The sequence below is a fragment of the Lycium ferocissimum genome, chromosome 11 (assembly GCF_029784015.1).
Source record: "Lycium ferocissimum isolate CSIRO_LF1 chromosome 11, AGI_CSIRO_Lferr_CH_V1, whole genome shotgun sequence".
Lineage (NCBI taxonomy): Eukaryota > Viridiplantae > Streptophyta > Magnoliopsida > Solanales > Solanaceae > Lycium > Lycium ferocissimum.
The window spans coordinates 37784702-37810659 of record NC_081352.1 but is presented as its reverse complement, the minus strand read 5'-3'; the positions used below and the strand labels follow the sequence as shown (position 1 = coordinate 37810659).

Below are 25958 nucleotides of genomic sequence, written 5' to 3'. Positions count from 1 at the left end.
TTGGTGGGGTTTTGGGGGGGGGGGAAGGTGGTGGTGGGTTTGCATCTTTATGCTCAAGTTAAATCAGAATTTTACCGTCACAATTGAGTCCCTAAGTAAAGAGAAATGCAAAAGAGTTAAAGATATGTGATCATCTAATTTAATGGTATAATTTATTAAAGAAATAACACATTCGTTTATTAACTAATACTATTATATCTCAACAGTTAAAAAATAAAGTGAGATTACATATCACCTAACTATAGCTATATGATAAATGTTTTATGAAAATGTATATTTTGTATTCATTTATTTGAGGTAAATATTTACCTTTTCCAAGAATCAGCATACACCTGGATTGGGTACAAACAAGGGTTATGCAAATTATCATTATCACCTCTTTTTTGTTCAAATTTCTCCTAGTCCCAGGTCTACAAGTCCCATTGAATTCCCATTTTCTCTTCAATTGACAAGCCTACATATGAGAGGGGGAACGTGAGAATGTATCAAGTGTAATGTTTGCCTGATGAATCGATATAAGCAAAAGACTATCTTGATTTGATTCAAGGAACTGACAAGTAATTGAAGAGTTTTAGGATCCGAAATGACTACTTCCTCCGTCTCAAAAAATTTGTCGCATTTTTCATTTACACGCTTCTTAAGAAAGCATTTATAAGGATAGTATTTTGACTATTTTACCCTCTTAACATATTTCATTTAATCTCTCCTCAATAAATATCTACTCCATAAATGTTGAATCCCTTTTACTGTTGCTAATTAATACAAGGGTAAAATAAGAAAAAAAATACTTAATATTATCTTGATTAAATAAAACGATAAATATTTTGGGACAAATATATTTAGTTAGGTCGACAAATATTTTGAGACGGAGGGAATAGTAATTACTGCATATGGATTGGTCCACATAACAGCATGACCGAATGCAAGGTTCTAGCAATAACATACTGCCTTCCGCTGAATTTATACACTTGTAATAGAATAATTTTTGAAAATCAATTAAGTTAGAAATTTGTGACAAATTAAAGGAGTAGTTGTGCAGTTACGTACGACATCATTTAAAACTTGAAGCATTCTGCCTTGGGCTTGATGCTTGTAACATTTTCCAGTACAAAAAATCCTAAGTTCCTAACTATACAATTCTTGCTTTCTTGATTATTATCACTAGGCCCGTAAAAAAAGAAAAATTCTTTGCTGACTGATTAAAAATGTTAAATTTCCAAACGTTTAGACGGAATTCGGCTGATGATGGAGGTATAAATTGACATGAAAATACAATAGGGCATAAGTTTTGTAAATTATAGTAATGCGCTGCTATAAATTGACATGAAAATACAATAGGGCATAATATTGGCACAAAACAGTCCAAGTTTTAACTATTGGCATCTAATAGCCTATATACAAAATTCCTACTTAATTATTGCATTGTATCAACTAATTAAATGTGCAAATAAATTAATTTTCTATTTTTTGGTTCGACGTTTGGGAACTGCTGGGAGTTTTATCGCAAACCGCTGAGAGTTTTATGAGGAACAAGAAACGTGTTGTAGTTATTTTAGGAGTGTTATTAATGGAAGCATGAAATTAGGAACAAATTTTTTACATTCCCAACAAATACACGGTAAATCTGTTTTATTTTATTTTATATATATATATTGCAAAATCTTTTTTGGCTTCTATTTTCTAAACTTAATTCTTGGCTACAAATATGCCAATGGTTTATCCCAACCAACAATATGCGATGATTGTCATGAATATGATGTTGGGCCTTTTGTGTGACAGGCCCAGTATTCCCTGGACTATTTTGTAATGGGCCCTAAATCTAGCTAATCTAATTTAATGTTCCAATTTCTAGTAGTATCTCTGCTCGGTATCACATTGAATTGCTGTTAGCGTTACATATTGAAAAAGAATAAAAAAACTGCTGTGAATCTAGCTTGTTTAAAGTTGTGATAGATAATATTATTTCTGTTTCCCATTGGGTGTTAAATATATGCTTTTGATCTCGACTAATCAGAGACCTCTGACTAGAAATAATGAGATACTTACCATCCACGACAATCTTTAATGACATTTATATAAGACAATTGAAGAATAGAGATTGGGTCATTTTTACAGAGAATTGATATAAATAGCCCGTCCATCCAAAAAAGGCTGGCAATTTATAATATACACATATTCATATGTTATGTATATTGACTAGCGGATATAAATATTTTTAGCCAAGTAGGGAAATGTGTAACTGTATCTATTTTTTATGGTCTTTTTGTGACAGCATAACCCACTCCTTTTTTCTTTTTTATTAATTATTGTCTGTTATATTTTTAATAAAATTTAATGCAAAGTACATATTCTTCTCCCGGTTTTCCGAGGCAGATATGGATTCCCATCCAGCCAAAAATACAAAAGAAACTTGAGACTCTGAGAGTCACAATTTCTCTGGGTGTGCGTGCCAGTGCCATAAAAACGTCTGACATTTTGGACTATATTCTACTTAAAAATAATTATAATAACTTCAGCAAAAAAAGGATAATAATATTAACAACCAAGGCTGCACTTGAAATATTAACGAAATAGAAGTTCCAATGATTCTCTTATATGTATTCTTCTTTCTTTAATTTAGTTTGTTTTTCCCATTTAATTTTCAGATCTTAGAGGGAATTAATCAGGGATGTTGATATGTGTGTCACACTGCAGCATAAGTTATCCTGAAGCCATGACAATGAAAGTTGAGCTGAGTATTCCAGTTATCATATGACAATGCAACCAATTAGTACCCCCTCTGTTAGAATTTATGTGTTCTACTTTTTCTAATAGTATGTCCCAAAAAGACTATCGTATTTTCTTATTTAGAAATAATTTATCTTTAAACTTCTTATTTTATCCTTAATGAAATGCATTTTAGTCACACAAATATTTATAACTTATTTCAGATCATAAGTTTCAAAGTATTTTCCTCTTTCTTAAATTCCATGTCCAATTGAGATGGAAGGAATAATGTATTGTGCTATTGGCTAATGCAACTAGCAAATCTACCAATATGAGCCCTCCATTGTTTAGCATTCCAAGAAAATGAAAAACATTTATTTCTTCCTTATAAAATAGGCCTCTTGCGTTCACTAACAACTTTCACAGGGAAGTCCCTCTTTGTCACCTCTCTTTTTACACTATCCAATTCTTGAGTTAATCTTTCCCAATTATATCCATGGATGAACAAGCAAGATTTGGTGAAAATGCTGTTGGCATTGATGGTGATAATTTTCTTGAATTCAATTGCAAAGATTACAAAAAATCACCAAATTTTGTCACAAATTTGGTGAAGTATTCTTTGCTTGTTGGAGCTGAAAAGGCCTTAATGGGTCGAAAATCTCAAGAAGCATTTTCATGCTCAAGTTTAAGTTCATGGACCGACGAAGCGACTGCTCGCGAAAAAAGGAGAAACAAAGGCAAATCAGTCCTTCAAGAAGAGAAATTAGCATGTGGAACCTCTAGGGACTCTGCAATTGAGTCAAGTAACGAGCATTTTAATACTGAATTATCGTTTGATTTTACTGTTTTTTTAGCAGTAACCATGCTCAAACTATTCGGATTTCAAATGAGTCTAATGGTAAAACTTTTTACATTCCCCATTTCCTTGATGAATTTCTGGATAATGGTATTGACATTACCATTTAATACACTAACTTTAGCCAAAGAGAATTTAAAGAAGCAACTAATGAATCTTGGCACAAAATCTTGGTTGACTTTGATGTCTTTTGTATTCAGCCAAATTAAGGCCCAAAAATCTATGTTGAAGCTGACAGTAAGGTTCTGTTGGGCGTTGTTTTGGGCTGCCTATGTTTGTTTTCTGCTTGTTGGTTTGTTGGTGATGGGCTTTGTGGTAAGTGGGCTTACTATGAGACGTTTGTTGGAAGAACCAATTGAGACAACAAAGGCCTTGAATTTTGATTACACAAAAACTAGCCCAGTTGCTTTTGTACCTCTTGCAGCTTCTGGACTTTCTGCTCCATTGGTTTCCAAGCCCAAAATTGAAGACAGGCCCATACCTTATAATCACAAGTTGCAGCTTACTGTTTCATTAACCATGCCTGAATCCGAGTACAACAGGAAGCTTGGGATTTTCCAGGTATCCTTAAGTTCCATTTTTTTTATGTGTGATTTTTCGAGTTTCTTTTGTATATGGCCACTGATCTTTATCCGCTTAAAGTTACAAATCTGTTTTTTACGCATCAAAGTAACTGAACTTTTACCACCATATCAATATAGTCACCAAATATTCCGACAATTACAGTAAGTCATAAATTATTTTTAGACACGTTAAAGTAATAGAACCCTAATTAACTTTATTTAGTGGGTAAAATTATGTGAATTTAACATTATAATGAATAAGGTTCAATGACTTTAATGTACCAGAATTTTTTGACTCTATTATTATAGCTGTTAAAATTCAATTACTTGAATATAACAATAAATGACGTACGCAGGATTTGTAAGCGGGTGTCAACATTTGAACAAGTGAACAAATGAATAAATCACTAGTATCCTCATTGTATTAATTTTTTCTTTAAAGGTAAGGGTGGACTGCTTATCAGCAAATGGCAAAGTGACAGCAACCTCAAGCTACCCAACCATGCTACAATTCAAAAGCCAACCAATCCGATTAGTCCAAACAGCAATAAAATCCATACCCCTTGTCACTGGTTTTCAATCAGAAGTACAAAACCTTAAACTTGTCATAAACGATTTCACAGAAGGTTTCGAGCCAACAGCATGTTTTAAGGTTGTTCTTGAAAAAAGAGCAGAATACCAACCAGAAGGTGCTGGCATACCAGAAATTTATGCAGCAACATTACATGTGGAAACTGAATTACCTCAAATTAAAAGAATCATTTGGATTTGGAGAAGAACTGTTTTTGTGTGGATTGGGATTTTGGTGTTTTTGAGTCAGATCAGTTTTGCTTTGATATTTTGTCGGCCTGTGCTTTTACCAGGGAAAAGGATCATGACAGTTCTTGGAACTAAAAAGAATGCCCACAAGAACAAAATCTCATGGTGAGAGATTGAACAATATTTCAAGAATGCATTTAGCAAATTAAATTTTTAGTAGGATTATTATTGTCACTTCTTGTATTTCTTACTGTATTATTGTCAAGGATGAACGACAATATTGTTGTTGCGGACTTAAATAAATGAAAGTACTATCACGTCTTAATAGTTTAAACTTTTTCATGATGCGATTTACAGATTACACAAATCAATCAATAATATTGTTTAGGTAGCGACTAGTCAAAATCTGTTTTTATACATGTTTTAAAGTTCAGTTTTTCAATTCAAAACTTCAGGAGATATTGTACCCTTAAATTCAACGTTTTTCCGTTCAAAAAACTTGAGAACATTGTGTTATAAAGTTTAATCTTTCAATTCAAAACTTCATGATATGTCAAGCAAAATCCTGACCTTCAAAAAAGTTCTTAGAACACATAGCAACATCCCATAAAGATTAGAGCTGAAAAATTGAACTTTAGAACAATGTTGAGGAAGTAGAAAAGAAAAAGAAGAAGAAGAAGAAGAAGCAACACTTGTCCGCCTTTAGTTATGGTTAAACAGTAAATAATTTACAAGTGCATGATTAGACTGAAACAATGAGATATTACTATCCCCTTTTATTTTCTTTAATCAAATATCACTACTAAAAATCATTATTTTCCCACTGAATTTCTCACCGAAAAATGATTAGTTGCTATGCTCACTGGATGTCAGAGGGAAAAACCTAAATAATTGTATTTTCATACAGAAAAATTACAAAGTTTTCCAGCGTTTCAATGGGAACTTGTTTCTCACCATGTGTTTTTTCCCAGTGAATTGGTTCGGTGGAAATGAGGCGGGAAAAATCATGTTTTATAATGCAAAATTTTCACTGAATGTCGGTGAGAAAAACCTCTGTTTCTAGTAGTGTATGTAGTGTTGAAAAATGGAACTTGTATTGAGAAAAGAAAGTCTCTTTTTTTTTCACATGAATTGTCTTAGTTCATGTATAGGAAATTAATTATGATACATGTATTATTCTAGTTTGTTCATGAACAAGGGAAGATGAAAGTTGCTCAAGAGAAGATAAAAAGATATTTCGAATTACATTAGGTACATGCTAGAAGAAAACCTATAAATACCTGTGCAGTTTAACTATTTTATTTAAGTTAAGTTGGTGAAAGAATATATTCCCCACTTCTTTCCAAAGAGAATGATTGATTATGTAGGTTAAGTCGGTGGAAGAAAATATTTTCTACTTTTTTTCAAAGGGAATGATTGATTATGTAAGTCAAGTTGAGTGGAACAAAGAAGAATAGTTGCCTCACTTGTCTTCAAGAGAGATGAGTAATTTGAGTGTCGTCTCCGCCAAACATTTCCAACATTTGGTATCACAACCACTTGTCTTAAGGGACCCCTAGAGAACCTGAATTTTTGAAAGATCTGAAAGAATGAATTTTCAGATTTAGATGAATATGAAATTAGCTACAATAGCTACGAGAATTCTGTGCTAGAGAAGCATAAGCTTGAAGTAATTATTTTGGTAGGTGGAACTACCAAAATTTTTAAAATGAACAACTTTTGAAGGATGCTTTTTAGGATAAGGAACCCAACAAAGGTATAACCTTGATGAAGCAATTACGTATGAAGTAGCTGCATAACGAAGAATCTCGAGTAGAGAGGTAGTGGATAATATTGCTTCCATGAGAAAGATGAATAAGAAAATCACAGTCTCATCTACCAAGAATTGATGAAGAGATGTTGGAGAAGGTTTCTTTTTATGAAACCCGAGAAGAGATAAAGATGAAAATGTTTATGATTATAAACATGAGAAAGCATGTTGTCGAGTCTTACAACACTAGCTTTGATGAAATTTAAGGAAGTGATTCCTGAAGAGATGGACGCTTCTAAAATATTATCTATCATGTTGTGGAATCTAAAAAGATTTCTACAATAAATATGATATTGAGAAAATGATATTGAGAAAATTATGAAAACGAACTGCTCATGCTGCTGAGAAGTCTCGAAAAGGGGAGAGCAATGCTGAAGAGGAAAGTTCTGATGAAACTGATGTGACAACCTCAATCTCACGAAGGAAACATCTTCTAAGAAGATGAGGATGTTTTGAAGAATGATGAGATCACATAACGAATATAGTCTTGAGCTAGCTTTGCAAGTCAAGGTTGTGATCAACTCAAACTCAAACTCGAAGAAGAGGAGGAAGAGGAGACAACTTTGTTACTGACTCTTCAGGAATAAGAAGCTGAAATCCAGATTTGAGAAGTTGAAGAATATTTTGTGAATTCCATTCACAAGGTTCAAGGAGTGTTGAAAAATGAACCTTGTATTGAGAAAAAGAAAAGTTTTTTTTTTTTTTTTTTTGATACATGAATTGTCTAAGTTCAAGTTTAAGAAATTAATTATGATGCATGTACTATTCCAGTTTGTTCATGAACTTGAGAAGATAAAAGGATATTTAGAATTAAATTAGGTACATGCTAGAAGAAAATCTATAAATACCTATGTAGTTTAACTATTTTAAATTAAGTTAAGTTGGTGGAAGAATACATTCCCCACTTCTTTTCAAAGAAAATGATTAATTATATAAGTTAAATTGGTGGAAAAAAATATTCCTCACTTTTATTCAAAGGGAATGATTGATCATGTAAGTCAAGTTGAGTGGAACAATGAAGAGTCGTCGTTGCCTCACTTGTCTTCAATAGAGAATTTGATTGGTTGAGAGTATCTCCTCCGATTTCCCAACATGTAGGCAAGTAATATAAGTAACAAATTCAAACAGAGCCTCAAAAAAGTGCAACATCAGGGATAAAAATATAACACTTGATCTGGAAAGCGGTAAGATGCAGCTAGCAAGAGCTCGCCTCCACAAAGTACAAATTAGCGTCCCCAACAATCATTCTAGCAAGATACAAAAAAGGCATCTCAAAATTATAGTTACTCTTACCCGAAATCTCATAGCACTGCAAATTCTTCTTCCTGTGGAATGTAACTTGCCTCGCCCTAGCCTGTTTGTTCTTTAACATCAACTTTGTTTCCACAAAGAACAGTGTGGATGTTTTCTTCGCAAACTCTGCGAAGATCGCGGTACCATGTACGAACATTCTGCTAGGTTACCCGGGACGTAACATCAAACATATAACTGCACGTTGACCATCAACCGCAGTTACCGAAGGACGAAAATTTTTATAACGTGTCTCACACAATGACATTAATTGTGTGGGACTTCTTATGAGATAAAAATAGTACACCTAGAATTTTTGGACCCAAAAGTATAAGATGGGGCTCACTTTTTAGTCTTACAAAAAGAGCCTCACATAACTAATATCTAACAATCAAATTCCGTGATTTGTGAGTTAGTATAATGGATGTACCTCCACATCAATCGTGGGTTCATATTTTTTCTCCAATTCACCAGTAAGATGCCTTTTTACAAAAGTTGTCTTCCTGCTTCCTCCATCTCCCACGATTTATTCATAATAAATAATCTCTATAATTCGTCAAAAATAAATAGTAGCACCCTATTTATTTATATACTATATATAAGCATGGGTTGGGGGATGGATCGTCGTCCGTCCCCAACTCATGTTTAAAAAAAAAAAAAAAAAAAAAGAGTGGACCCCATGTTAAAAAATTAAAAAATATATTAAAAAAATCCTCTAAACTCATGTAAAAAAAAAAAAAAAGGTGGATCTCATATTAAAAAAATTAAGCAATATCCAAAAAAAAAAAAAAAAAAAGGTGGACCCCATATTAAAAAAAAGGCAATATAAAAAAATTTTAAAAAACAAGGTGGACCGCCATGTCATTTATTTGTTATGTTTATTAAAATAAATATAGTTAAAATATTTCTATTTAATTTTTATTCTTACTCTAATAAATGTGAAAAGAGATTAATGTCATAAAAGAAAAAATAATATTAAATGGAGATCAAATAATAAATAAGGTAAATTAGTCAAATTATAATTCTAATTGACGTTTCCTTAAAAAAAAAGTGCAAAAGACAACATGACAAGTAAAATGAGCTAAACCAAGAATATTCACCAAAAATAAAAAAAATAGTAGTTCTTCGTTTAAATAGAAAATCAAATTTCTACTTTGTTTCGTTTTAAACATGTAAAATTAATTTAATAATTTGAATTAGAATTATCCAAATTAAAATTTGATAAAAATAATAAGTATTGTTTAGGTCCAATCTACATACATTAACAATAGAATATTTTACACCTTTAAATTAATCGAATTAAAATTTAAACTATCAATTGATGCTTAAATATTGCAATTATTTTGTCTGAAAGAGAGGAAAATAGTTTCGTTTTAAACAAGTCTTAAGAGAGGAAAATAGTTTCGTTTTAAACAAGTCTTCTCTTTTAAAAAGTATTAATAAATTTTTGCAAACTTTGTATTCATTGCAAACACTAATATAATATGGTTTTAGATACGGAGCACAAACTACAATATTATATTAATCGTGTTTTGAACATAGTATAAATATATGTGTGTGTGTGTATTTATTAGCAATATAAAATATATATATTATCACTACCCAAACAAAACTACGTACACATAGATACACTCTAATCCAAAGTGTTGGGCCCGTGCCCAGCACAGGCATTGGAGGTGGTATCGTCGTCCACCTCCAACTCATGTTTAAAAAAAAAATGTGGACCTCATATTAAAAAAAAGCAATAAAAAATAATAGACCCCATATTAAAAAATCAAGCAATATTAAAAAATAACTACACACATAAATACACTATAATCTAAAATATTGTGCACGGGCAAATTAAACAATATCAAAAAAAAAAAAAAAAAAAAAAACGTGCACCCCATATTAAAAAATTAAACAATATTCATGTAATTCCCAAAGCATTCCCATTAAGTCAATAATGGTGGATTCATTGCAACATGTGTATCAACCCATTAGCCGGAGCAAATGAAATTATTGTACAGCAAAAAATGTGGACCCCATATTATTGCTTTTCTTCAAAAGATTAAGTAGTCAAACCATACAATTTCCTTTCTTTTCTTATATTAGCTTGAGATCTAATCTAGATATTTAACTGTTGTATTTGCTATTCCGCCATGTCACTTATTTGTTATGTTTACTAAAATATAAAAATAGTGGACCCCATGTTAAAAAAATTAAAAAATATATTAAAAATAAAATCCTCCAAACTCATGTTAAAAAAAAAGGTGGATCTCATATTAAAAAAATTAAGCAATATCAAAAATAATTAAAAAAAAAGGTGGACCCCATATTAAAAAAAAAAAAAGGTGCACCCCATATTAAAAAATCAACCAATATTCATGTAATTTCCAAAGTATTCTCATTAAGTCAATAATGGTAGATTCATTGCCACATGCATATCAACCCATTAGCCGGAGCAAATGAAATTATTGTACAGCAAAAAATGTGGACCCCATATTATTGCTTTTCTTCAAAAGATTAAGTAGTCAAACCATACAATTTCCTTTCTTTTCTTATATTAGCCTGAGATCTAATCTAGATATTTAACTGTTGTATTTGCTATTCCGCTATGTCATTTACTTGTTATGTTTACTAAAATAAATATACTTATTTATACTATATATAAGCATGGGTTGGGGAATGGATCGTCCGTCCCCAACTCATGTTTAAAAAAAATTAACAAAAAATAAAAAGAGTGGACCCCATGTTAAAAAAATTAAAAAATATATTAAAAAAAATCCTCCAAACTCATGTTAAAAAAAAAAAAAAAAAAAAAAAAAAAACGTGCACCCCATATTAAAAAATCAAACAATATTCATGTAATTCCCAAAGTATTCTCATTAAGTCAATAATGGTGGATTCATTGGCACATGCGTATCAACCCATTAGCCGGAGCAAATGAAATTATTGTACAGTAAAAAACGTGGACCTCATATTATTGCTTTTCTTCAAAAGATTAAGTAATCAAACCATACAATTTCCTTTCTTTTCTTATATTAGCCTGGGATCTAATCTAGATATTTAACTGTTGTATTTGCTATTCCGCCATATCATTTATTTGTTATGTTTACTAAAATAAATATATTAAAATATTTCTATTTGATTTTATTCTTAATCTAATAAATGTGAAAAGAGATTAATGTCGTAAAAGAAAAAATAATATTAAATGGAGATTAAATAATAGATAAGGTAAATTAGTCAAATTATAATTCTAATTGACGTTTCCTTAAAAAAAAGTGCAAAAGACAACATGACCAGTAAAATGAGCTAAATCAAGAATATTCACCAAAAATAAAAAAATAAAAATAGTAGTTCTTCGTTAAAATAGAAAATCAAATTTTTACTTTGTTTCGTTTTAAACATGTAAAATTAATTTAATAATTTGAATTAGAATTATCCAAATCAAAATTTGATAAAAAATAATAAGTATTGTTTAGGTCCAATCTACATACATTAACAATAAAATATTTTACACTTTTAAATTAATCGAATTAAAATTTAAAGTATCAATTGATGCTTAAATATTGTTATTATTTTGTGTGAAAGAGAGGAAAATAGTTTCGTTTTAAACAAGTCTTTTCTTTTAAAAAGTATTAATAAATTTTTGCAAACTTTGTATTCGTTGTAAACACTAATATAATATAGTTTTGGATACGGAGCACAAATTACAATGTTATATTAATCGTGTTTTGAACATAGTATATGTGTGTGTGTGTGTGTGTGTGTTAATTAGCAATATAATATATATATATATATATATATATATATATATATATATATATATATATATATTTATATATTATCACTACCCAAACAAAACTACATACACTATAATCCAAAGTATTCAAACGGGCATTAAATAGTAGCGTCCACCTCCATATATAAAAAAATAAAAATAAAAAGTGGACCTCATATTAAAAAAAGGCAATTAAAAAAAATAGACCCCATATTAAAAAATCAAGCAATATCAAAAAATAACTACACATATAAATACACTATAATCTAAAATGTTGGAAAATTTAGTAAGGGTAAAAAACCTACTTTAACTATAGTTGAAAATTTTAGTCCTATATGAAGTTGACCAAATTTTATATTTAGACGTGGATTAAATAAACTAACAAATATCAAATCCTAAACGAATTTGGTTTTCCGGATTAGTGTTACAATATTTCCAATTTGTAAGAAGAATTACCATTTATATACATTATTATAATGCCTTTGAACGGCTTCATACAAGTACCTCGTTTTATGGGATTCTCATATTCATCTCCAAATTATAACACAACACAAAATTAAGTTTCCAAAACCAAATAAGTCTTAAATTAATAGGATTTTCCTTTTCCAACCACAACTCAAATTACCAAATATATCCAGCTCACGTCACATATAAATACACCGTAATATCGGACAACCTCGTACCAACAAAAATACCGACAAAAATAAAGTGCATTATCCCTTCCAACAACCTCGTACCCAGTAATTATGTTCACCATCACAGAAGAAAAAACCTCATGCAGTAAAAATTCTGCACAAAAAGCAGATGGATTTCGATTTCACCCAACAGATGGAGAATTGATGAAATATCTTTTACTCCATGTGTTGGGAATACCTTATTCTAATTTTGTTCCAATTAAATACGAAGATCTTTATTCTAAAGAGCCATGGGTTATTTTTAATGGTAAAAAAGAGAAGACTTTGTATTTTTTCACTGAGTTGAAGAAAAAAAAGTCAGAAAATACAAGGTATGTTAGAAGTGTTGGAAAAGGTTCATGGAAATCACAAGACAAAGGGAAAAAAGTGTGTAGTGAAAGAGGTTCACTTTTGGGATACAAAAGAAGTTTAAGGTACCAAAATTCAGGTTCACCACAAGATGGACAGTGGCTAATGAAGGAATATTCACTTTGTGAAACTGTCAAGAGCTACTTGCGTCAACGTTCTCGTGTGAGTTCACAATAATCATAATTTTCTGATATGAGGTTTTGATTTTGTTTTTTTGGTATAATCATTGGGAGTTTACCTAAACTCCCTTCGCCGATATGTTATATAGCAGATGTTGATTCTCCTTGGCTTCTTCGTGGAAATCGTTGATATTAAGATTTTGAATCCCCTTAATAAAAAAATTAGCTTCCATATCTGTGCGACGCCCACATTGATTAATCCAAATTCACATTGCTTAAGGCGGTAAGGCCTATAAGGGGAAGCTCTCCCTGTCAGGATTGTTTTTCATTCCTTAGTCTTGAACTCGAGACCAGTGGCGGATCTAAGTAGTTTCCAGGGCTCAGCCGAAAAATTACACTGTATTTATAAGGTTAAAATTATTTTTTTATGTATATATAGTAGATGTTGAACCCCCTTCACTTCTTCGTGTATTTACTTCTTTATATGTTTGAACCCCCTAGGCGAAAATCCTGGCTCCGCCACTGCTCGAGACTCTCTGATTAAGTATAGAAGGTGTTATCCATACCACCACACCGGTTTTGATTTGCTTATGGTTATCTTCTTTTTTGTTTTTCACCCGGTGTCTAACACCTGCATTGGGACCGACTAAATTTAAATTCATGCTAGAAGTCGCACATTGGATGTATGTACATTTTGCTGGCTAGCATGGGGGAAAATTGTATATGGTTCGGTGAGAGGCGGCTGATATTAAGTTTAATTTAACCCAATATTTTGGAGCTAAATTAGGCTAAGGTGGCGTTTGTTTTAGAGTGCGCGCAAACTGTTTTTGCATATTCAATTAGTTTTGGATTTTTTTTTTTATTTTTATTTTTTTTTGTGAATGAACCCGTGTTTGATAGGCGGATCAAAAATTTTAGTTCGATGGGTTCAAGACTCAGGTTTCAACTACTAAGCCAATAACCTTGTTTGAGTAAGTGTTCAAAATTCAATATTTTCAACAATTTCTATGATTTTTCATAAATAAATTCACGTCTATACTAAAAATTATAGGTTCAAATGAACATATAACTATACTATTGAATACGCCCCTGCTAACTCTTTTTTTTTCTTTTGTGAAATTTGTCTAAAACTCCAAAACTTCATTCAATCTCCTTTACCGAAAAATCAGACCTTATGTAAAAGGTCAAATTTTTTATTGTTTATATATGTTAATATTACTAGATGATGAACTCCTCGATGAAAATTCTACCTTCACCTATGCATCTAGCTATCGTGAAACCAATCTTTGTAAATTCCAAACAACACAACCTATTGCACCTCAATACTATTTTTTCCCCAAATTTATCACTCTACATTTTTGAGATAATAAGTTTCTAGTAAATTAAAATTTCACCATAGTTGTCTTTACTTTCCATCTCTTTTGCATGATTTCTACTATATTAACAGTCGATTTTTCTTTTTTTGCAGAGTTATAACAAAGATAATTACGTACTTTGCCGAATCAAAAGAAAGGCTGCAAAAGATGATCCAATTGCCCAAAAAGAGACAATTGAAGTTGAAGAGCTCGATGAAATTATTGATCCTCCTCATGGCTCTCCTTATTTATCAAACGATGCACCAAAATTGCGTCTTGCCAATGGAAACTACAACCTTTAGTTTCATGAAAAGGCTGCTAACCACCAGTTTAGCTAGTCTTTTTGTTATATCTTAGCTAGAAGTAGAAATTAGATACATACAATAGTTTTGTGTGTATATATGTTTATACAGCACCAATTCGTGCAAATATACACATTTTCACTAGTGATGAAATATATTGTTTGGAGTCAGACTTGAGTATGGAGTGAATATACATTGATTTGATTCTTTTATTGAACATGTAAGGCGGGTGAATATACATTGATTTGATTCTTTTATTGAACATGCAAGGCCATACTAAGACTGAGAACTCCAATAATAAAATGAGGGTAATGTTTGATATTATGGCATCCTATTTTACATGAACGAAAACATTTGAGGCAGCAGTTATCAACCACGTGGCTTCCGAAAATCATTCGAGAAAAAAGACCTGTAAATCAGAAGTTCTTACTAGCCATCAGTATTTTAAAAGGCCGGGGCGTGCGGCGAGACGTTCTACTTAGTACAGGCCAAGGCGTAAGCCCCATGAATTAATTTTTGAATTTTTAATTTATAATGTAATAAAATAGTATAATAACACAAAAATTATAATTATAAAAAATATATTAATATTTTAAAAAATTAAAAACATTATTAAAGAAACTCATAGAAAACAAAACTTCTAACACCAATTATCGAGAAGTTTAATAGCGACGGGATGGGCCGGGCAAATCTTACTGCGACTAATCTGCTCCACTCCTGTAACTTTTAGGTTATGAGAAAAACATTCGCATCACAATCTAATCGCTGCACTGAATTCTCTAGAATAAAATAAAAACATCCAGCTTTTTTGTCCCAATTTGAATTGACTCATTCGATTCAAAATATTTACAGTTACTTTAAGATATAAACTCTAATGTCTAATATAAGCAAATCTAAAATCAAACATTGCTCAAAATATACTCCAGAATAATTCTTTTGGCTATAGACCAATAAAACAAGAGGTAAACATTTCTTTTTTTTAGAAAAAAATAGCTACAACTTCAACAAAACCTGAAAAATGAAAGGAAGAAAACCAGTTAATTTCGATCAAAAGGAGTCTAAATCAGTCAATTTGGAACAAAAAGCTGTACAACGAGCTTAGACTTCTAAAAGAGGAAACGTAAATATTCTTATCTTTGTAATTATAGAGCCAATTTCACCGTTTCGCAATTAAAGAAAAATAATACCAGTACAGAGTTTAGATGTTGAACTATACACGCGACAGTCCTTCATTGCCATACTGAAGGCATAGGCTATTTACAGTTGATTGCAAGTATTATGTGGCTTTTGGGCAGGAGAAATTTCTTCATGTATTAAAACTCGATGCCGCTGTTCAACTGAACGGAGAAGGAAGGCCTGCCAATGTTGCCAAGAGGGGTTTCAACCTTAACAACCACCCCTGAGCTACCAACATTTCCATTCCACTTTGATCGCCCAAGCTGCATTTACACAAGAAAAAGGGTTATGTCAAAATAAAGTACAAGAAAACAAGAAGCGGGAATGTGGGGTGGAGTGAGAGCCGGTGCCTGGCATGGTAACAACCCCCTGCCCCCTGCCCCCTCCCCCCAAAAAAAAGATTGGAGGAGTTCAGAAATGACTCACAGCTAAAGATGCAAAAGCAGAAGAGTGTGTTGCAAGTGCACAGCCACAGATGATATTTAGTTCTTCCTTTAGAGAATGTGTGATTTCTGCCTGCAAACCAGGGCTGCTCCCACCAAATGTCGGGCATACACTGATACCATAGTGGAAACATGAAAATGATTAGATGACGACTGATTAAAACTCAAGAATTGTTTCCACAATAAAAAAATGAATAACTATAAGTAACTGTACATGTAAGCACAATGCAAGTGCAATGAACACAATTACCATATCACAGAGAAGACCAGGAAAAGGCCATGACAATTGAAGATTTCAGTTTTATATAAAAATACAGAAAACTTATATCGAGAAACTCCTCAATTGTGGAGCAACGTCTCCTTATTTGCACTGCACAATTGGATGTTAATGCCAACACCATAAAACAGCAGATAGCAGAAAAGTTCAGTGTTTAACAAATATGAAGCAGCTAGTATTACCTTAATTGAACGGTTGGCCTATACATGAGACCAGATCTCTTCCAAGCTAAAGCCTGGGTAACCCCAAGGCTACATGATTTGTCGGGCCAATGCACCATTGGCGTAATGCATGTTCCCCATTTATTCTGCATATAATAAATGAAAGTATTATCTTAAATAAAACACCTGATGAAGTAGCTGAAAAAGTACAGAAATCATCGAATGTCAATAACTCCTCACGTTAAACATCACCTCACCTTGCAAGAGAAACTGAACTTGAGATCCCCGGGGTATTGACCCTGGGCTTGAAGCAAACCTCCACATAGAGGTAAAAAGGCACTGGTGGAAAAACCCTCCCCAGCTACATAAGTTATTTGACCATTTGGAAACTGCAAGTCCATAAACGACTGGCAAAATAAAGAGGTCCAGTGAGTTGCTAAGCAACAAATACATGAGTAATTAAGCTTCCAAATCCAGAAAAACAACAGTGAAGAAAAGCATCTGAGATCAAATTCTTGTGCACCAAGTCTGCTACTTAAGTGGAGAATGGTCCCATACCCACCAAGTTGAATAAAAGGATTACCAGGTCATGCACCCTTATGTTACTGTTCTTGCTTGCATGTAAACTAAATAGAGACAAGTTAATAGAGATCAATATGTCAACACCACATCCTGAATACAATATCAGGTTCTTAAGCCACCTCCAATCACCGAGTCTCTATTCTAGCATGTGCTATGTAAAGCAGCATTGGAAATTTAGCTCAGGGATTACCGAGGTGAAGAAAGTATCGTGAGACAAATAACCATTTTTTTTTTCAGGCCTTCAAATATATAAGACATTGTATGTGGCTGAAAGAGTACGGAGTTAATAATAACTTTTTAAATCGAGTCGAAGCTACTCCAATAGAATATCTATTGAAGGATTCACAAGTAAACATATCTATATTACACTGCTGCATTTCTGAATTAATTGATGAACGTCAATCTTTTTCCTTCTCTAATGAGCATTCTGTACTATAATGGCACAAGAGGTGCAAAAAGAAGTTCTCAGTTAGTTACGGCGAGACCTGGTGATATTGGAGAAGCAGCAATCTTTCAGTAAAGACTCAGGAGAAGTGGGTGTCTGTCTTAGCCTAGTGGGTGGTCTTTATAGAGAACCAAATATTGGTGCAGGTTCTCTACTTTGTGTATATCAGGACTTCCCACCCTCACCTTGAACATAACAAGAACAAATATGAGGTACAGCCCTCATTACACAAACGTATTAAAAAAATCATGGATCACACACATTGAACAACAGACATAACAGAAGAGCACCACATAATCATCACCCTCAATAACATGTGGACTAGAAAATAATGTTAGAATTTCAAGGGATACACAAACAGGGAAGAGTGGACTGAAAGCACACCGACTAAGATTACACCACAGCTTCACACCCAGGTTAAGAACTTCCCAATCTTTTCAAACCTTTCTGCTTAATGGAAGGAAAAAGAAAAATATAAGAGAGAGCAGAGATAGTGGGTTCTGATATGTACTGGTTTCAATTCATCTTTAGACCACCTCTCAGTAGACAAAATTAAAGACTTAATAGAGCATCATGGCTTCCAGGGGAATGTTACCAGCTATGTCATCAGCTAGCATACAGTTAAAGAAAAGTAATTCTTCAATAATGAGAAGTGTATTAAAAAAACATGGTATACAAACTTAGAACAAAATTAGCAGAAATACCAGTAGTTTACATGAATATAAAGCTCCACTTACACATGCAAAAGGATTAAGACAAATCATCGACATAAGCAGCCACCTTCGATGTTTTGACCAAACAGCTGGACAAAGAGAATGCATCCCACGCTGTCCATTGATCAAAAGAGACAAGTAAATTAATGCAATTTATTGTACACACAACAAATGTAAAAAATATGTGTCAATTCAGGGGAGGCCAAAATAATTCAATCTTCTAAGAGGCCAGCTCATTATGAGCACTGACCCATTACCAAATTAACAGGACAGAGTTCTTTTTTTTGATGAAGTACATAATTTCATTGCTGGCAGGACAGACAGTTTAAGATAATAATTTTTGTTTTCACAAGAAGTTCAAGATCCTAACATTGACTATCTGTATGACCAGTAAAAATTACCGAGTGGAACAAACTTTAAACACATTACCATTCCATTTCCAGAATATGTCTTCATTTTCATGCTGCAGAATTAACTCAATGTTATGTATTTCTCTTCAAAGCCAAAGGAGGACCAGTAACTAAACAGTAACCGAATACAAAAGTACTTCGCGTGAATTGTCCAATTGAATCTGAATTCCAAATGAATGATCAATTCGTGTACACAAGGCTCAATAGAGCTTTTATGGTGACAGAAAATATCAAAAAACTGGTGCTTCGTATACTGCTAGTTTGCTCACCAGTGCCTGTCATTTTTCACTTCCTTTTTTTCTCCTTTGCTTTCAGATGTGTGTCATGTGATATTAGGTATACAATTAAGAGATTATAAATCTATACAAGCAAGGTTACTGATATCATTCATTAAATATGGTAACAATTTCTGACTAAATTTGGTACACAAGGACATCACAGGCTTGGAATTCAAGATAAGTTCATGGCCTCTCCATCAGAGTAGATAAACCATGCCAACATTACAGATTCTATATTCATATCGGTACCTAATGCTGCCCTGCCAATCCGATTCCACAATTACATGTAATACAAGCTAAACTATCATGAATATCTAAACTTGTGCCTGTACAATAAACATGCTACAACACAGCCAATATGCCCCCAACCCCCCCCCCCCCCAGGTGGCCAAAAGTACTGGAAGATTTCTCAACACAAGCAAAAAATGTCCTAAAGTTACAGTTAACATACCTTCCTGTCATAGCCATACCAAAGAAGGTGTTGCTTAGACAAGTGAACTGGCAGCAGTAGTGTTGAATCACGGACAAAAAGTACTGGGCCAAGTTGGACAAGGAACAGGAAGAATTTTCATTTCCTGATGTGGAACTGCCCTGTGATGCCTCTACTCTCCATAAATCTCCTCTAGCAGCCACAGAACTTTCTACATTCCCGGTCCTACTTTCATATGTTGATGAAAAGTTGATTGTACCCTGCACTTGGAGATCAAGAAAGTAAGATCTCAAATCTCCACAACAGAGTAATATAAATCACAACGTATTTCTCACCTCATGCAAACCTACACAAGTTTAGAGCAGGTACACTCCCACAACTGGCCCCAATTTTATTTTATTACAAAGGGAATTGGCCGCGATCAAGAGAATCACTACTTTAGACATGCATGATACATGAAATGACATAAACAAGCAGCCACTTGGTATGTATTTGCTAAGTTTTCTACCTACCGAAGCAAAATGACATGTAAATGTTGATCATCCCAGCCAAGATCTGGAAGCAAGGATCACTCAGCAAAATCAGAAGTTAATTGGAAGGTAATCGCTAGGAGAAAAAGCCTAAAATAGTACATTATCTTTGGGCTTGGACTCAAAATCATCCATGTTCTTTTACTTGGAGCACTAATAGAACACAATGTTTATTAAAGTGGAGCACTTTTAGTCACAATCCAAAGATTCCGTTAAGTTTTAACAGACACATCACCTAAGCAGCAAAGGGATGAAACTCATTCTCCTTGGGAACACGTACATTACCTGTATATTCTTTTCCTTATTGTATTAGCAAAAAAATTTCTTCCTGAGATAATGGATCAAAATTTTCAACTAACTGAACCATGCTCCACATCGAATGCGGTGGACTAGTAGTATTCATTCCCGAGTCATTCATGTTGATGAGCTCTTGAGACGTAGTCAAGAAAGTAGGTTGCTTCTATACCCTAATTAGTTGATTCCAAGCTAATACTCATGCATGCTTGTTTCTACCGTCAAAGAATAACCAGTCCAACGAAAGATCTGTTTCCCTTAGCTAGCAAAGATTCTGTTTTAAAATCAGTCTTTTCTTTAGTGTTGGACTTTCAAGTAATTAAAACCTTTTTAGGCGTATTGCAAATTCAACTTATCAACAAAGGCTTTAAATCATTAATTACTCTCAAGTGTTGGGACTAAAATAATCAAGGCGTCATGCGGAAGCTTAACAATTGCAAATCTTGAATGACGATAAATCAGACAACAAAAAAAATATACTAAAAAGACGTAATATTATAAAACTTATTATTCTAATATGGTTTGGCCAATTGGCCTACACATGAGAGAACTAATAAAAAGCATAAAAATTGTTGAGAGAAAATCTCTCCCTAAATAAGACTCGTTTAGAGACTACATTGTGGATGTTATTGTATTCTGATTGAGAAGAACAAATCTTCTGTTTATAAAAGTCTAAATCTTCTCATACAAGAAAAAGAATAAATATGGTAGAATCATTTTCCCCAAAGAAAACTTTTTCTACCAAGAAATCTCTTTTGAATTAAAACACAATTATGATAAAATTCAAATATGGTAGGAAATTCAGGGCAAACTCTAACATCAAGAACTCTCTCTTGAATTAAAACACAATTATGATAAAATTCAAATATGATAGGAAATTCAGGGCAAACTCTAACATCAAGAACTCTTTTTTCTCTTTCTTTTTCTTTGGTAAATTAGGACTGGTGACCAGTGTTTTATGGAGATGAACGCTGGGTTTTGTTGGAAAAATATCTCACTTGATGAGCACGTGTCTCCATTTTCATCTCTTTTTAATTTTAACGGGATTTTTGGAGTGTAACTAAAAGTGCACCACTTTAGTAAACATTGTGTACTATTAGTGTTCCAAGTAAAAGAATATGGATGATTTTGAGTCCAAGCCCAAAGATAATGTACTATTTTAGGCCTTTTCTCTAATCGCTAGTTTAGCTTTGAATCAACTGTGCTGAATTTCCAACAATAATACTCTACTAAAAAGCTGATAAGCAATAAGAAGCACACAAATAAGTTCTGTAGCAGCAAGGCGCCGACAATTTCTAGAAGCACCAAGTCCTAAAACAACCTCTGTTGCTTTCTCCTCATGAATATCTATTAGTCGGCGTTCCGGAATTTGAGATGACTATCTATTAGTCAGCGTCCCGTAATTAAGAGGGGCTGGTGATTACTACAGTTACTCCATAGTTAATACTATCGATTGTACTTCTCCCACTGGCAATTATTAATCTACATACGGATGCATGAGCAGAGGGGCTGGTGAAACCAGTTCTGTCCATAGGGGTTTGAAATTAATTTTATCTGGTTTAGATAACTTCGTCATGCTTGTTTCCTAGTCATATTAGCATTTATTTATTATTATCTTTGTTCCTTTTAAATGTTTCTTGATTTACAAGGACTCCTTGTTTGATTCGGACAAGAGTTCTTTAGTCCTTTTTTTAAACAGAATAGGAACATGATCGCAGTACTTTGAAATTATTCAACCTGTTATTCTCCATTATATTTTCCCTTTGGCTTCACATTTTCTTAAAGGAACTTTCAGGGTTTGCCCTTAGGTCCCCGCAAAGGATTTCCCTCAGTTTTCCTCTGAGATTCTAGGCTAACATTTCCCTTCTACAGGTCTCCCGCTTTTACATAGTCGCTATGAGAACTTAACTCATATGTTCAAAGAGGATCCCTGTCACTACTTATTATAGGTTAACACGACCTATGATGGGAAAGCCAGCTAACTATACATGGAAAGCAATGCTTCGACATCACTATGGGCAAACTCTAAACGTCTACCACAGCCTTGAGCCCTTGAACAATGGGGCATTCTAAAACAGTAGACATACATTATACTTGCTAATGCTCGTATTCAAAGTACAAACTTTGGAAATATTCATTTTTCACATCATTGCAGCTTAAGTATCTTCCGAGTGCAAAATCTAAATTATACTTGCTAAGGCGTGTATCCAACAACAAACTAACGGAAATCTTCATTTTTTTAACACTGCAGCTTAAGTGTCTTATAAATGCAGAAATCTTCTTCCGGTTATAGCATCAAAACGTTTATAACATGCGAAGCAAGAATCATATCAATGATTGAAAACATACAAGTTACCCTCAATCTCCGTACTGTTTGGTTATCTTTTCTCGCTCCACAAGTATGAGCCAAAAAATAAAGAAATTTATAGATGTGACTGGACATGAACATAACACTTTCACGTTTCACTAAAAGTTTACCTGTGATCTGCCAAAATGTTTGAATGCCTTCAAATTAACACCAAAAAACTCCTCTTCACTTGGTCTACCTTCAGCTGAATCCTTTTCAGTATACCCATATCCCCTAAATCTTTCGGCCAACGATCCCAAATCCTCCTGCAGGGTAATACTTAGATCAGCTCTTTGGCTATCTGTCACAGCCATCAAAGAGGATCCTAAATGCTCATCTTGCCGAAAAGGCACCGGCAACTTCCTGAAAAACTGGTGAACCATTCCATTCAAGCAAACCCCAAAGTCTGCTCCAGCCTGCCCTATTCTGTTTCCGATATCAAGAATTGATGAAACCACTGGAATTGCAGAGCTATCCACACCTATCCCAAAATCCCTCGGAATGAAATTTTGACTTGGCAACTCTACATCGAAAATCTTGGAAGCTTGTCCTATTCTATTCCCCATATCGAAAATTGCTGAAACCCCAGCAATTGCAGATTTATCCACAGCTATCCCAAAATCCCTTGGAATGAAATTTTGACTTGGGAACTCTACATCAAAAAGCTTGGAACTTTGAGAATAAGGCCATGGAAACGATGGAGGAGTAATATGCGACTGAATCAAACCAGTAACTCCTTGAGCAAGCTTATCCGCTAAGTCTTGCCCATGCCTTTGAACCTCTTCCCATGCTTCAAATGATCTCTCCACAGACATCATTTCCTAAACCTCACTTCCTTCACCAAAATAACCCTTCAATTTCTTCTGAATATTCAAATTAGCCCTAAAATTCACTCTCTAACAAAACAGTATCAAACTGTATTACTACAACAAGCATCGATTACAACTCAGATCTTTCCACAGACATGGTTTCCAAAACTTCACCAAAATAACCCTTCAATTTCTTTCAAATATTCAAAATAGCCCTAACTTTCACGCTACAAGAAAACAGCATCAAACTGTATTACTGTAACAAGCATCGATTACAACTCAGATCTTTCCACAGACATCATTTCCAAAACTTAACCTCCTTCACCAAAACAACCCCTAAATTTCTTTAAAATCTTCAAAACAGCCCTTAAATTTCAGTCTATAACGGTACTACTGTAACAAGCATCAATTACAACTTAAACAATCCCGTTCTTCTCTAGACACAGCTTAGTCATCAATTCTAAAAACTTCCCCAAAATAACCCTTCAATTTCTTTTGAATATTCAAATTAGCCCTTAAGATTCACTCTATAAGTAAACACTATCAAAAGCATCTATTACAACTTAAACAATCCCTTTGATCATCAAATCCATAACAACTTAAATTCCGTAATAATAGTCTAATCTCAGATTTTACCAACTAAAACCCACCTTCACAAATACATAAACAATCAATACAAGTTTCTAGAACGTTACCAGGCTAACCGAAGCTTCTAGAACACTCAGCTCTTAGCTCAAAACCTCAAACTGACCCGTTTTTTGACCCGGTGATGCTCAGAAACAGTTAAAATACCTTATTAGGATCCACAAAACAGATTAAATAGTACTTTAGTTGTTAGGGTTTGTAAGAGATATATGATTGAAATACGTAGAGATGAAAAGTATGAAATTGATTATTATTTTGTTTTTGTTTTGTGGTTTGAAGAGAGTAATAAAAAGGGGGGCGTGTGTGTTAGGAAGATATGTTTTGGGGTTTTGGTGACGAATAAGGGGGTGCGTAGTGCGCATACCCTTTTCTGCGATAAAGCCACGTTGCTAGCGATAAAGCCTTATGGTTTTGAGAGTCCGGAACCAAAATAACCCTAAAAAAATGGTATAACCAAAATATACCAAAAAAAAAGACAAAAGCACTTTAACGCAAAATCATGCGTTAAAAGACTTAGGAAAGTTCTTTAACGCATGATTTTCATGCGTTAAAGGATGTCTTCTTCTTTTTATTTTTTTATTTCTTTCTTTATTTCTTTCTTCCTTTCTTTATTCCTTTCTTTCACACTTTTTCACATACTTTAACATGGGTCATGTATCTTGAGATCTAAAACTTGAATATTTTATATAGAACCTATTTATTTTTGTGCGATTAATAAGGTAGGCTCAACACATCAAGGATACACAAAACTTGATTGTCGCTTTTAGTGGTTGAAAAGTGCTTGAAGTCCATTTTTATTTGCCGCATTATCATTAGCTTTAAGTTATTTATGTTTTAGGGTTTCACGTTATTTTTATATTAATGCGTAACTTTATTTTTAGTGATTATAACTTTATTTTTATAATCAATTAACAAAAAATCAATTCATGATCGCTATTTATGTGTAATTTTTTTTTTTTTTTTGCGTTATACCCTTCAACCCCAACTAATTGGAGTCCGCAACTTAAATAACCCAAAAGTGGATTTGGGTACCAAAATAACCCATTAAAAAACCTTTTACTAATTTATTTGGGTAAATTTTAAATGGCCATAACTTTGCGCTCGGATGTCCATTTGATGCGATTTTTTTTTTTTGATTTTGGGTATTTTTTCGAGATCTATGCATCTGAACTGCTGCAAGGCTGTTCGCCCGCCCCAAATTTTCCAAAAACGTCCGTTATCCCATTCAATTTCAATTTTCCCCCAAATTCGTGCGCAATTTTCATTTTTTTTCTTTTTTAAATCTAATGGCGAAAAATATATTTCAATTCCATAATCCCGTGATAATGATGTTTTCAATGTCAATTTCAAGGTTCCAAATTCAATTTAAGAAAACAAGTTAGATAGCATTAGTGAACATACAAAATAATAAAAAGTGTCTACATTGTTACTTTAACCAACTTGGCTTGGTGGTAAAGCCTTTGGCTTTTGACTTTTATCTCATCCACCAGGGATCAAACCTCGGCGGGAGCGTTGAGAAGATATTATTAGTGAAAAAACGAACTAATTTATTTAACGATTAACATGGGATAAACAAGTAATTAACATGGAAAAACAATTTAAATAAATATATTAACAATGACATAATTAACAAATATTAACAATGCCACAATTAACAAATAATTAACTGAGATCTATGGAGGTGTCGTATTTGTAAATACTAAATTATTCATTATTCTTGAAATTAACTAAAAAAATTCTCTAATTAGAACTTACTTAACTAGGATAAGTTATGGAGGATTTAATTAGTTATTTTGAATAATCCATGATATTGTATTGTTGATTATAATTTACTTAACTCATGTAGTTAAAG

General features: G+C 33.1%; 1 protein-coding gene and 1 pseudogene across 1 annotated transcript; one reads left to right on the top strand and one right to left on the bottom strand.

Annotated features, from left to right (window-relative positions):
* Positions 1-3124: 3124 nt before the first annotated feature.
* Positions 3125-5232, top strand: LOC132036784 (seipin-2-like). Its single transcript, XM_059427163.1, has 2 exons — positions 3125-4123; positions 4568-5232. Exons 1-2 carry the CDS (start codon positions 3203-3205, stop codon positions 5051-5053), a joined length of 1407 nt encoding a protein of 468 aa, XP_059283146.1. The 5' UTR covers positions 3125-3202; the 3' UTR covers positions 5054-5232.
* Positions 5233-15585: 10353 nt separating this feature from the next.
* On the bottom strand, positions 15586-24398 carry LOC132036098 (uncharacterized; annotated as a pseudogene).
* Positions 24399-25958: the final 1560 nt, after the last annotated feature.

Bases quoted from the DNA above. Each gene is read 5' to 3' on its own strand.
- LOC132036784 (XM_059427163.1), top strand. From the start codon at position 3,203: ATGGATGAACAAGCAAGATTTGGTGAAAATGCTGTTGGCATTGATGGT. The intron at 4,124-4,567 runs GTATCCTTAAGT...TTTTCTTTAAAG, and splicing joins GGAAGCTTGGGATTTTCCAG to GTAAGGGTGGACTGCTTATC.